We start from the raw sequence: 13,997 nt of genomic DNA, 5'->3' as shown, positions 1-13,997 counted from the left end.
TTTCTGTTTAGCCGACGTTCTAAGAGATGGAATCCATTGAGTGCGATTTGGTGAGACTTTCCGATGACTTGTTCCTTATCAAATTCAGTTTTTAACGGAAGCCGGACCAGGTATTTTCCATTGGGTTGTCGGGTGCAGGTACGCTGGAAATGATCCTCGCACCATTGTTCTTCTGCTGTTAAGGTCCTCTCAGAGCTGATTTGATCGAGTTCGAAGAAACCCTTTACCAGTGCATCCAGATTAGTCTGATGGCAACGAATGGTTACCACATTTGCCCTTGTTTCATTGCTATGGCCAAACACGATCAAACCCAATTGAGTGAGTTGAGCAATAGGTTGATTTGAAGCTCCTTTCCGTAAATCTGGCAGCAACAAATGTGGTATTAGATCTACTCCAAATAACGCGTCGATGCGGCCTGGCCTGGTAAAGGTGGGATCGGCCAAGTGTAATCCTTGAAGATGCTGACAAGTGTCCACGTTGACATTGCTTCTTGGTAAATGAGAGGTTATCAAGTTGAGGACATACGCCTGTCGCACCAGATGGTGAAATTGAGCGTCCGTACATGAGCAGTACTACATCTACAGATGTTCGTGGAAGTGACGTGGTGACGTGGAAGTCCCAGTAACTGAGCGGCACGTTCTGTGATTAACGTGCCCTCAGAGCCATGATCGATCAAGGCTCGAATAACGGTACCATAGTTTGTCCGGTGCTGTTATTATGTAGTTGTACTAGAGCTGTGGCCAGCAAAATGGATCGAGTTGACTGCGCGGCAGTGGCCATCAGCACTGTAGTGGAATCGGAAGGATGAGGAGGATCGGAGCTCTCGCTTGCTGCGTTCTGAATAATCGGTGATGAGCTGGTATACGTCGTGGGGAAGTGAAGCAGGGTATGGTGACGATGTCCGCATTGTAAACAACTCTTGTTACTGCCACACTGCGACAAGGGATGATGGATGCTGAGGCAATTTAGACATGTCTTTGTATGGTCAATGATTCGTTTGCGGGCAAAGCAATCCTTGAACAAAAAACCAGGACATCACCGCAAAATGTGTTGCCCCTTACAGTTTACGCAAGAGATGGGACCGCTGTTTCCAGTCGTGGTGTGGAACGTGCTGCCCTTTGAAGCCGGAACCGTTTTGCTTAGGATTTTGGCGTGGATAATTAGTCGATTTGTTGATCGTAGAGTTTTGCGCGGGCTGTGAACATTTCCGGTTCTCAATGATGTTCATGCTGACGAGGCGATTGTTGAGGATGGTTTCCAAATCGAGGAAACTCGGAATGTCGCTGGAGTTTCCCGAGCAATGCTCCCAGGCTTGTACAGTTGTCTTAGGCAGTCTAGCGATCAAATGATTGACTATCCATTGCGTGTTAGAATGGATATTCGTTTTGAGACGATTGAACTCGTTGATGCATACGTTGGTTACGTTCAGCATATGTTTGATCTCTGATAAGCTTTCCCTTGAGATAAAGGCTAAGTCGTAGAGGGCGTTCATGTGGTGCATGAATTGTAAACGGGGGTTATTATAGCGTTTGAGGATGGGATCCCATGCAATTGTGTAGGCGCCATCCGTTAGTTCCATCTGGTGTACATCTTGGTCCTGCTCTTTGGGAAGTGCTTGCTTGAGAAAATGGAATCGCTGAATATTTGACAACGCCTGGTTCTGGTGAATAAGTTGCATAAACAGATCATGAAAAGCTGGCCAATCTGTATACTTTCCAGAAAAGTTAGGTACTGGAAACTTTGGAAGTTGGACTGCCGCACCAAGGCCGAGTATTTTAGGAACAGGCGTCGTTTGTTGCTCGCCGCACACTGGTAGCCAACTGGGGAAAAGTGTTTCGGACTCCGTAGATATTAAACAGAACACTGTGATAAATTCCTCTTCAAACTGGTCCGCTAAATTATCGACGAAGTAAGGGTGTGTGGGGTAGACAGCGCTTACAAACTCTTGATGATTCTTGTTGAATTTCTGGCTTATTAAGTTGAGTTTGGACAGGCGCAGTTGGAAATAGGGCTTAGTTTTCCGAGACGTGCTGTCCTTCTTGAAGTTTATTTGGAGTTGGTTGAGCTGATTGTGAAGATCTTTCTGGAGCGCAAACAAGCTGTCGGCGTTGCCACCCTTTGCCATTGTTTCAGACTCTACACTGGAAGTGCTCGCTGGCTTGGGCTTGCTCATTTTGCGTATGCACACTTACGTACGTATCTTCCAAAGTGAGAGAGCGACAATGGGCAAGCGTTTGCGCGACACGTGCGATGGAAAGTTTTTTTCCGTTATTTTCGCTTCCTCTTTGTCAAAGAGAATAAAGGAGTTGAAAAGGAGAATAATGGTTCCGTGTTGAGATTAGGTTTCCATTAACGATTTTGATGGAAATGTTGGAGATGACCATGGATTGTGGAGTCGTGTTTGGATTGTTCCCCTCATGGGCCACCAAAAATGTTGTGACAAATGCCTTTCATGGGCGTAATGTCATAGTTGAGTACAGTTCTGCTCGGGGGTTTTGAATCCAAACGACTAGACACAGTTATGCATTGAACTTCATTTTATTTACTTGCTTAATTTATGTTGGTTAATTTAAAATTATATTTAATGGGTCAGCTTTTAATCCCGCGTGGTTTTTCTCTACGACTTGCTCTACGACTCTTCTTAAAACAATAACTTTACTAGGGGAGAGACCAGACAAGGAAAGCTTTGCAAAGATTACAGGGAAAAATCTGGGTGGATTCTAATCTCACTGAAGATGGAGCGATAAATCGAAAAGATAAATAACGCCCGGACACTACTTATATACCGCCTTCGTCTGAACCGCCCACATATTGGCAGCATTTATCCGCTATTTAATCCGTTTTTAATCTTATGACTAATCGTGACCAGCTCGTCGCTGTGGGCGACTTAAATATCCCAGAATTAAAGTGGCCCAACGTCGATAACTCACCATCTTTGTAACATATCACTCACCATGACTTCACCGCGGGCATGTTTGACATGTCCCTAGGTCAAATTAACCATGTTAGAAATTCGTTAGGTTGCCTTTTAGACTTATGCTTTGTATTTGATACCGATGGTACCGCTCTCTCCAGAGCTTTCCCCCTTTCAACTCCAGAGGATCCATAGAGGATTATTTGCCGTCCCTTTTTCTTCGAGAAAAGCTTATTATCTGATTTTCTAAAGGTCAAACCTATTTATTCGCCAGGCCCTGATGGAGTACCAGGCTGTGTGCGAAAATACGAATATTAATATATATAAATATAATATACGAATTATATTTTTTACCCTTAGTGTGAAAAAAGGGAAAAAGTTCGAAGCCGCCAATTACAGAGGCATCTCTTAATTGTCGGCAATTCCAAAGTTATTTGAAAAATTATTTTCTTCCCATCTGTAACACATTTGCTCTTCGATCATCTCTCCTTGTCAGCATGGCTTTATTAGGCGTCGCTCCACCGCCACGAACTTATTGGAGTTGACATCCTTTGTCATAGATGGCTTTCGTAAGGGAAATCAAAACGATGTAATTTACACAGACTTTAGTTAAGCATTTGATTCAGTGAATCACACACTCTTGTTGAGTAAACTGAATATGTTGGGATTCTTTATAGACCTTTTAACGTGGATCTCAAGCTATTTAGATGGAAGGACGAACTGCTTTAACAAACTCTCTAGGTCTTATGTATGCATATGATGTAAAGCTTTCTCTTCAATACAAATCCATCTCTGTCCAATGCAGTCTTCAGTCTATACTCTTTATGGGGTTGCCTTAGAGAAATTACATCAGGTTACACAGGTAGACATTAAACTTAAATTCGCCGACCATATTTCCTTAATGGTTAATAAGGCTAAAGGAGTCCTTGGTTTTATTAAAAGGTGGTCAAAAGAAATTAATGACTCATAACATTATTCATTTTTGTTGGTCCGTCCGAGTCTTCAGTCTATACTCTTTATGGGGTTGCCTTAGAGAAATTACATCAGGTTAATGATCTCGGCGTCCTATTAGAAACTAAACTTAAATTTGACGACTATATTTCCTTAATGGTTAAGAAGGCCAAAGAAGTCCTTGGTTTCATGAAAAGGTGGTCAAAAGAACTTAACGACCCCTACTTAACTAACACCTTATTCATTTCTTTGGTACGTCCGGTTCTGTGGAGTCCCAAATATAGAGTACATCAGGACCGCATAGAATCCGTACAAAAGATTTTCTTAACTTTTTCTCTTACAGGTCTAAATTGCAGGGACTGCAAATAAGACTTATGAGTTCAAAAAAATTGAACGACAAAAAAGCCTTTGTGGGGAGTGGAAAAAGGGCACATATACCATTTTTTAACGGTGAATCCAGAAAAACAATAAACTTTTATTTCAATTTCTATTGCTAAAATTGAAATACAACTCTTATTTTAAATTTTTATAATAATAATTAAGAATAAGAATTATTTTTCAATTTTTATTAAAAAAATAAAAATAAAAATTATGATTCAATTTTTATTAAAAAAATTGAAAATAAGTGTTACGATTCACTTTTTATTATAAAAATTGAAAATAAAAATTGAATGCGAATAACTTCTGAACCGAGTGGACTATTAAAAAACCGCTTACATTTATGATCTGTGGCGCAGTACCTTTCAAATGATGTATCGAATGTCCTTAAAGGACATAATCAAGGATTCCTTAATAATTCCATAAATAAAAGTGTTCATTACAAAAGGAAGACTCGATTATGTGAATTATGTGAAAAAACATTTTTTAATAATGGCATCTGCAATGACAATATTACTCTTTATTAAAAAAACAGGTCCTAAAAATGTTTTAATCATGGAATCCTCAATTATTCAATTTATTTAGTTATATTTCTACTAGAAATTTTCAAGTGTGGGCCAACCATGTAAAAGTACACACCGAGTTTCTTAAAATTATTTCGATTACTTGTATATTAAAATATATGTTGTATTAAATTCGTTTCAAGCCAAAGCTTACAAAAATCGCCGAAATATAATTGTTCGCTTTGCAATTTTTGAGTGGCTATAAAAATAGGTTCTAGTGCCGCCAACAGCAAGCTAATTTCCTCCCAATTTGATTCCGTTAACTGCAGTTTCACTTAGATTTTCTATTGAAAACTCAACATAGTGTACGTTGAGATCCACCTTGTTGGCACATCCAGGAGAGGTTGGGGTATGTATCCATAATTTTAAAATAGTATTGTAATTTTTAAGTGTAATGTTATGCATTTAATTTGTTTACCTATAAGTCGGAGTTCGCAAAGTTTTTATTATGGATCGTGCGCTATCGACAAGGAATCTCCGACTCCTCTCTTTTAGCAGGTCATGAACAGCTAATTGCATGGAATAGGCGGCACATCTAATCGAATGTATAGAGTGAACGCGAATATCTTTTATAAGGTCGTCATCGTCAAACTCGTCACAAAATTCAGAATTCAATTCTTTGTTCATGAAGTCGATCGCTTTAATGACATTCTTGCCATTGTCTGAAGTGACAGTGTAGACCTGCTCCTTTTTTATTAAAAACTCGTTTAGCACATTTTCAAGTTTCATGCTTCATGGAGCGCAATCACGCCAAGCGTGATTTCAATGCGGTGGTCTCGATAGTATTGGACATTGATTCCCAATATACCCCTGTTGACCCACACTAGAAATATAACTAAATAAATTGAATAATTGAGGAATCCTTGATTATGTCCTTTAAGGACATTCGATACATCATTTGAAAGGTACTGCGCCACAGATCATAAAAATGTAAGCGGTTTTTTAATAGTCCACTCGGTTCAGAAGTTATTCGCATTCAATTTTTATTTTCAATTTTTATAATAAAAATTGAATCGTAACACTTATTTTCAATTTTTTTAATAAAAATTGAATCATAATTTTTATTTTTATTTTTTTTATAAAAATTGAAAAATAATTCTTATTCTTAATTATTATTATAAAAATTGAAAATAAGAGTTATATTTCAATTTTTGTCATAAAAATCAACAAATAATTTTTATTTTTTAATTTTTATTTTAAAAATTATAACAATTACGGTCCCTGCTAAATTGGGATGCAAATCTTCACCTTCCATCTTATAATAGTAGACTCTTACTTATAAACTTACCTAGCTTAACAAATCGTAGGACAATGCTCGGTGTAGTTTTTCTGCATAACCTAAATAATGGGGATATAGATAGCCAGCATTTACTAACACGCTTAAATTTTAACATTCCTAATAGTAGGACAGAAACGTTAGTCCTCTATTCCTTAGCCGTTGCAGTTTGATAAATGCACAACACGAAGCTTTTCGGGTCTTATGTTGAAACTACAATGGTCTCTACACTATAACTTATCTCTCCTGTCCTTCAATTTAAAGTATAGAATTTTACATTTCCTTACTAACTCCTCCTAGCTTATTATATTACAACTAGCTTAATATTACTAATTATTCCTTTCTCGAGCGCCTGTAATCTTTATAATGAATACAGAAATACTAGCTGATGCTCTAATCGATGCACAAGCCATTTCAAGTTCTGAAAAACCTCGAAAAAAGAAAAAAAAAAATCGGCCAATTCGGATAAAATTTATGTTTCAGATATATATCAGTTATTGAAAAAGTTTTGAATCAAAATCTTTTCTAAAAACGTTCCAGTACTAGCGCTACAGAAATTTGCAATTTGTGGAGGCGGGAGGGAGCGTAGCAAAAATATGAAATAAACTTCAACTGAGTGACCATTTAAGAGTTTCCGTGCCAAATCATTTACCTCTATCTCTTAGGCTTCGGCCACGCTTCGAGCGAAAAGCGACGGAGTGACAGAGCGAAACGGTTATAGTAAAACAAGAAAAGAAAGCTAACTTCGGGCGGAGCCGAAGTTGATATACACTTGCAGTTAAAACCGGATATATATCGCAAACATCGGATATAGTTGGCCGATCCTAATGAGAATATGATAATATAACCCAATTTATTATAATACAAAATCTAAAAAAAGTCCCAAACTTCTATCTTCAAAAATACCAAAGTTGGTATTTCTACCAAAAACCATTTCCGATCGTTCAGTTATATGGCAGCTATAAGATATAGTGAACCGGTCGTTATAAAATTTGGTAGGTCGGATTAACTGACCACAAATAGAATCTGTACTAAATTCCAGCTTTCTATCTTCAAAAACACGAAAGTTGGGTCATTTCCGATCGTTCAGTTGTATGGCAGCTATAGGATATAGTCGGCCGATCCTTTTGAAATTTGGCAAGTCGTAAGGTTTTGCCAAAAATAGCTCTCATGTCAAATTTGAACTCTCTAAAAAAAAACAAAGTTATACCATATCCGATCAATCAGTTATATGGCAGCTATAAGATATAGTCGGCCGATCCCGGTCGTTTCGACTTATACACCTTTACACTGCGTGCAAAGGAAAGAAGGGTGTGTGCAAAGTTTCAAGTCGATAGCTTTAAAACTGAGAGACTAGTTCGCGTAGAAACAGACAGACGGACATGCTCATATCAACTCAGGAGGTGATCCTGATCAAGAATATGTATACTTTATAGGGTTGGAGATGTCTCCTTCACTGCGTTGCACACTTTTGGACAAAATTATAATACCCTCTGCAAGGGTATAAAAAGACAATTAAAAATAATACAAAGGCGTTTTAATTTTTACTATTTATGAGAGTCGTTTCATAAAACGATTCGGCTTAAACAGCCGAGGTATGTTTTGCACTTCGTCGCTCAGAGATGCACTACATATTAAAACCAATTCTAGCGCTGAGCGACGTCGCTCAAGAACTTCGCTCGACGCACAGCGGCTGCGCGGCCACTCTAATGCTCTCTCATAAGCTTTAGTATTTTACGTCGCTCGAGTCGTTTCATAAAACGATGCGGCTTTGAACAGCCGAAATTAAAATTTCCGCGCATATTTTAGGTATGTTTTGCATTTCGTCGCTCAGCGATGCACTACAAATTAAAACCAATTCTAGCGCTGAGCGACGTCGCTCAAGAACTTCGCTCGTCGCACAGCGGCTGCGTGGCCACTCTAATGCTCTCTCATAAGCTTTAATATTTTACGTCGCTCGAGAGAACGTCGCTCAACGCTCGATGCGTGGTCGAAGCCTTATAGTCTCTGAGATCCATGCGTTCATAGGGATAGACCGACGGACAGATGAACAAGGCTATATCGACTCGGTTTTTGATGCTTATCGAGAATTTATATACTTTATGGAGTCCGAGATAATTCATTCTCTATGCTTCATACACTCACATGATAATAAGAAAGGACGGCTATAGTCGAATTTCCCGACTATATATATTTTACAATTTTAATACTTTAGTATAGGAACTGTATATAAATATCTATAACTTCTCTAAAAAACTCCTCTAGTTTTTCATTAAAAATTTTTCAAAAAACCTTCCTGTACTGACTGTGTGGGACTGAGGGGCATGAACAAAAATTTAAAATAATCTTAACCTTCTTCTTCTTTCAAAGGAATCTTTGTGCCAAATGCCTTAGCTCTATCTCTTATAGATAGACGAGATCGATGCGTGCATATGAACTGACGGACATGGCTATATCGACTTGGCTGTTGAAGCTGATCAAGAATATATATACTTTATGGGGCCGGAGATTATTCCTTCTCTATACATTTACACGAACACAATATATATTGTACCAGAGCTTGCAAAAAAACTGTTTTTTATTTTAAAGTATCCGAAAAAAATCGATCAAGATGGAAAACATTTTGAGTTAAATAACAATATTCAGAATTTTGAATTAATCGTCCTCAAACTTATTTAAGCTAGAAGTGCATCTTTTTGAGCCAAAAAAAAATTATTTTTTTAAAGTCATTTAAAGAAAGTTATATAAAAATCATGTAATGAAAAGTGTCTTTCTAAAGTGTTACGATTTATAGAGAACGATTTTTCTATTCTTTTAACCGAGTCAGTTTGACATCAAAAGAAAGTGTTTCTGTCAAAGAGATATCAAATTTTTAACATTTTAAGTGTTTTGTTCCAGGGCGGATACAGGTATGGGAGGAGGGTGATCATAATGTTTTTTAAATAATTCAAGTAGCAGGTGGCAAATAATCAAAAAATTGCCAATTTGGAAACCAACGTTGAAACGACTCGATTCTCAGAGTTAATTTCAACTTATTTCTCAGTGTCAATTTGTTTTGCGTACAAGATGAATTATTGTGGAATTATGTATTTGAAACATTGATAAATCGTTAAACGATACTTTATTATCATTTTATAATTGCAGATGGTAAATTTTAGATAATTAGCCATTTGCGATATGCGCGATGTATTGACAGCATTGAAAAAATTATTCAACATTTATTTGCACGCTCTGCCGTGTACTCTACGAGTTCCGGGCTGAATCCGTTTGGCAAAAAATATAATCAATCCGAAGTTCCAACCTTCCATCTTTTAAAACACCCTACTTGGATGAATTTGATTTCTTCGATTGCTCTCTTTGTACTCTTACATCAGTCAATGTTCGTGTAATTACTGGTTCAAAATCGAAAATGTGTTTGTAGACAGGTCGCTGGCTGGTTGAATAAATTGGTAAACATTATTCAAAAGCTTCATTATTAATGCATGTTAAATGCTTGAAGAAAAAGTTAAAAAAAAAATAAATATGTAATTGGAATAGTTGTAACCGTTGTATCGTGCAAAAAATAAAAACTCATTTATAGGTGCTTTTTTTGAAATTTAGAGTACATTTAATTCTAATAAATATGAAAAACTATCATCTAATTCAATGCCATTTTAATTTTAGGGTTCATATGGTCTGGTTAAACTAGCATACTCTGAAGAAGATTCAACTCATTATGCCATGAAAATTCTTTCAAAAAAGCGTTTACTACGGCAAGCTGGATTAATGCGCAGGGGTCCTAGGAAAGCTACATCTCCATTGGACAGAGTCTACAGAGAAATCGCAGTTTTAAAAAAACTTGACCATCCTAATGTCGTTAAATTGGTCGAAGTATTGGACGACCCAATTGAGGACTCATTATATATGGTTTTTGAACTCGTAAAACTAGGCGAAGTTTTAAGGATCCCAACCGAAAAACCATTGTCTGAAGAAAGATCGTGGAGTATTCTACGGGATACATTACTGGGTTTGGAATATTGTAAGTTTAAACAATAAAGGAAAGCTAACTTCGGGCGGAGCCGAAGTTGATATACCCTTACAGTTAAAACCGGATATATATTGCAAACATCGGATGTAGTTGTCCGATCCTTATGAGAATATCATAATATATCCAATTAATTACAATAAAATATCTAAAAAAAAGTCCCAAGCTTCTACTATCTTCAAGAATACCAAAATACCCATCGTATTTTGCAAGGGTATGTCAACTTCGGCTCCTCCCGAAGTTAGCTTTACTTTCTTGTTTCTAATATTGTAAATTGTATTGTAATCCTTAAATTGTTCCTTAAATATATGGTATTCAAAAATGTTGTATATTTTAAATTTTCTTTTCGTTTTATTTACATGCAGTGCACTACCAAAAAATTATTCACGCAGACATAAAGCCTGGAAATTTATTATTAACCGAATATGGAAACGTCAAAATAGCTGATCTAGGTGTGTGCAATGAATTTTTTGGAGAAGAGGCAAAAATTAGCAGTGGTACAACAGGTGGAACCCCTGCCTTTCGAGCTCCAGAAACTCTTGTGTTGGGACAGGTTTGTAAATACAAATTCCAATTGATTCATGTAAATATAATTATTTGCTTTTTTAGAATGTCTACTGTGGAAAGGCAGCGGATGTTTGGGCTTTGGGAGTAACATTATACTCCCTAGTTTATGGAAACGTTCCATTTTTTGGGGAGACTGTGCCTTTCTTATATGAAAAAATAAAAAACGATTCTGTTGTTTTTCCACAAACTGTTACAATAAGTGATCAGTTAAAAAACTGCTTACTAATGATGTTGGAAAAAGACCCCAACAAAAGAATAACAGTTCCTCAACTTAAGGTTTCAATATTAGAAACTTTAACCTTATTCTTCAATATTTATGTTTTCTATCTGTTTTTAGGAAAATAATTGGGTTACTTCTGATGGAAAATTTCCACTGCCAACTGAAGAACAAAATTGTTGTTTGGTTCAACTAGACGATGAAGATTTAAGCTTTGTCGTCAGGAGCATTCCAAAATTAGACACTCTCATTTTAATAAAAACAATGTTGAAAAAACATTCTTTCGGAAATCCTTTTATAAAAGAAGAAGATGGAAAATCGCCAAAAAGGTATAGCTCGCGCTTTAAAAAATTTTCCAATGCTGGAAGATCAAATTCTGCTCCCGGATCCTATGAAGTATCTATGGACAGGTATGATTTCTTCTTTGAATACTAGATGTGAATAATATTTTTTCAGACAAAACTCTTATTTATAGGCAGGCATCAGTTGACCCGCTTCTTCCCTCTCTTACGGAACATTCTTAGTGGTAATGGTAATCGATGTACTGTGTTTGAAATGTTAAATTTTTTGTTATACATATTTTTAAAATATTTAAAGGACTTTCGGCATAGCCGGCTAAAGCTGTTGTTAGTGTATATAAATAATAAATAAAAAAAAATCGAATTACCACTTTACTAAGTCGTTAATAATAATCATACAAATTTGTTTCCATTAACTTTCAAATGTCAAACTTTTAAATAAAATACTCCGTCTTCTTTAAATTGATTAAAATTATGTAGTTTGTTAAAATCGTTAAAATTGACTAAATGTAAAGTCGTTAAAATTTTTGTTTTGACTTATTTCTTTTAAATTTTATTTGAGTCATTTGCAAATAAAATTTTTATTATTGTGGGTGTTGAGTTATGAAACCACCGGAAAATTTTTCCTGTGTTACCTGTGACGTCATGTCCTACTCTCTTACGCTCTGTCAAGCTTTGAGCCAAGCTCTGTCAAGCTTTTATGCGCTTTTCTTTCATCTCGCCCAAAATCCCTTCTCATATTTTCTGAGAAGCAACCCATTATTAAAAACGCGCAGTTGAAGAGAAAATTCTTCTGAAAATCGGCAAAAATTTTGGCTCTGGAATTTCGCTAGAAAAAATTTAAGAAAATTTAAGGAGCAGTGTTTTTAAACAACATACAAAATTATCTTGGTTGTGAGCTTTGAAATAATTTACTTTGGAGAACTCAAAACGGTGCCCTTGAGCGTTTTTTGGTCAGTTATTCTACCGCTGCAATGCCCGGTCATTGTCTTCCTCTACATACAGTGAGGGACTGAAGCTTGCGCTAAATTGAATACGTAATACAAAAAATTCGCTGCGCCGCATTTGGGACCGTTAATCTAAAATGAAATAAATACTGAAACGTACTGAAAATGCACCCTTTCTTTTGGAAGGCTACATGTTTTGAGCCAGAGGCCGTATGTTCTTTTTAAAGATTTTGAGGGAATGCGGGCCACTTTAAAATGTGTTGAGGAGGTTCCCGAGGCTATGCTTTTTGACTGGGTGAAGGGGAAACTTTGGTGTCGGATTTTAAGGCCACTCCCAAGGAGTTGTTGAAGCTGGCTCAGAAGCGAGCTGGCTACAAATTTAATGCCTCAAAAAAGGAGGCCATTTAACAGGAGATGATTCAGCACTTCAACGAATTCTTCGTCTTCCCCGAATTTAGACCTTGACGAGAAAAGAGCTTCCAATCATCCTTTGTCGCGTTCTATATTTAGCAGTGGTTATTCCGAGTGCTCGTTGGCACCAACCGCTTTTACAACCGAGCAGAAAATCTGGAGCGGGGAAGTACCTGTTTGCGAGATTTCCCCTCGAAACTGAAAATTGTTTTGATCCAGTGGTAAAGCCGTCCTCGAAGTGGCTTAGTTGCACGGCTCAATTCTCTAAAACCTTTGGCCGTTTTAATGGCCGGGTCATCTTGTCTCGCTGGCATTATTTGTGTCAGAATGTCTTCTGCTGTTATAAAGTATAACATAAGTTGTATAGTCTACTTTATCCGGGGTCGTCAACACGTGGCCAGTGAGGCCCCTTAGGGAGCTACGTGGTGGTTGTGGTTTACTACCTAAATGAGAGTTGAGCCTTCAGGTTCGACGTGGAGTTGGGTTATACAACGGTATAGCACAGAAGGAAGAGGTTTAGATAGGCCTCCAGCCTTAACCAAGGATACAAGCCATGACTAGAACAGATTGGCTTGAGTGTCGGTATCCGGCGGAACATAGTTCCAAGGGGGCGCTGATTGACGCATCGTTTCATATCCCAAGGGGGTCGTGAGATTGAGCCATCATGGCAGGTGCTCACGTTTAATACAACAGACTTTCATACTCTTTTAAGCTAAAAGTACCGGAAACGAAAAGCTGACTTGAGCTTGGTTGATTTAATTTTGCCTCATAGCATCATATACAATGCTCTTCAAATGACTACAGTCACATTGTGGAATATTATGGCTCATTTAAAGAAAAGGAAAAAAACAAGAAAAGAAAGCTAACTTCGGTTGATAGTTGATATACCCTTGCAGTTAAAACCGGATATATATCGCAAACATCGGATATAGTTGGCCGATCCTAATAAGAATATGATAATATAACCCAATTTATTATAAAACAAAATCTAAAAAAAAGTCCCAAACTTCTATCTTCAAAAATATCAAAGTTGGTATTTCTACCAAAAACCCACCGATCGGAAATCGTTCAGTTATATGGCAGCTATAAGATATAGTCGGCCTATCCTTATGAAATTTGGCATGTCGTAATGTTTTGCCAAAAATAGCTCTCAAGTCAAATTTGAACTCTCTAACTCTAAAAAAACCGAAGTTATACCATTTCCGATCAATCAGTTATATGGCAGCTATAAAATATAGTCGGCCGATCCCAGTCGTTCCGATTTATCTACTGCGTGCAAAGGAAATAAGGGTGTGTGCAAAGTTTCAAGTCGATAGCTTTAAAACTGAGAGACTAGTTCGCGTAGAAACAGACAGACAGACGGACTGACGGACATGCTCATATCAACTGAGGAGGTGATCCTGATCAAGAATATATATACTTTATAGGATCGGAAATTATAATACCCTCT

General features: G+C 37.2%; 1 protein-coding gene across 2 annotated transcripts in view; it reads left to right on the top strand.

The window, feature by feature from the left end:
• The window catches only part of LOC108129624 (calcium/calmodulin-dependent protein kinase kinase 1), a 31,894-nt gene extending 20,330 nt beyond the window's left edge, over positions 1-11,564 (top strand). Inside the window, exons 3-7 of one of the 2 annotated variants that reach the window (XM_070279727.1) lie at positions 9,746-10,100; positions 10,472-10,659; positions 10,716-10,949; positions 11,011-11,300; positions 11,347-11,564. In XM_070279727.1, the coding sequence (XP_070135828.1) occupies positions 9,746-10,100; positions 10,472-10,659; positions 10,716-10,949; positions 11,011-11,300; positions 11,347-11,365 (1,086 nt within the window). In that variant the 3' untranslated portion in view covers positions 11,366-11,564. The remainder of the gene's footprint in view (positions 1-9,745; positions 10,101-10,471; positions 10,660-10,715; positions 10,950-11,010; positions 11,301-11,346) is intronic. The other variant, XM_043210732.2, reaches the window with a different exon arrangement.
• The last annotated feature ends 2,433 nt before the right edge of the window (positions 11,565-13,997 follow it).

The sequence above is a fragment of the Drosophila bipectinata genome, chromosome 3L, assembly GCF_030179905.1.
Source record: "Drosophila bipectinata strain 14024-0381.07 chromosome 3L, DbipHiC1v2, whole genome shotgun sequence".
NCBI classification, from domain to species: domain Eukaryota; kingdom Metazoa; phylum Arthropoda; class Insecta; order Diptera; family Drosophilidae; genus Drosophila; species Drosophila bipectinata.
The sequence above is the reverse complement of the archived record's forward strand: the minus strand, read 5'-3'. Positions and strand labels throughout refer to the sequence as shown.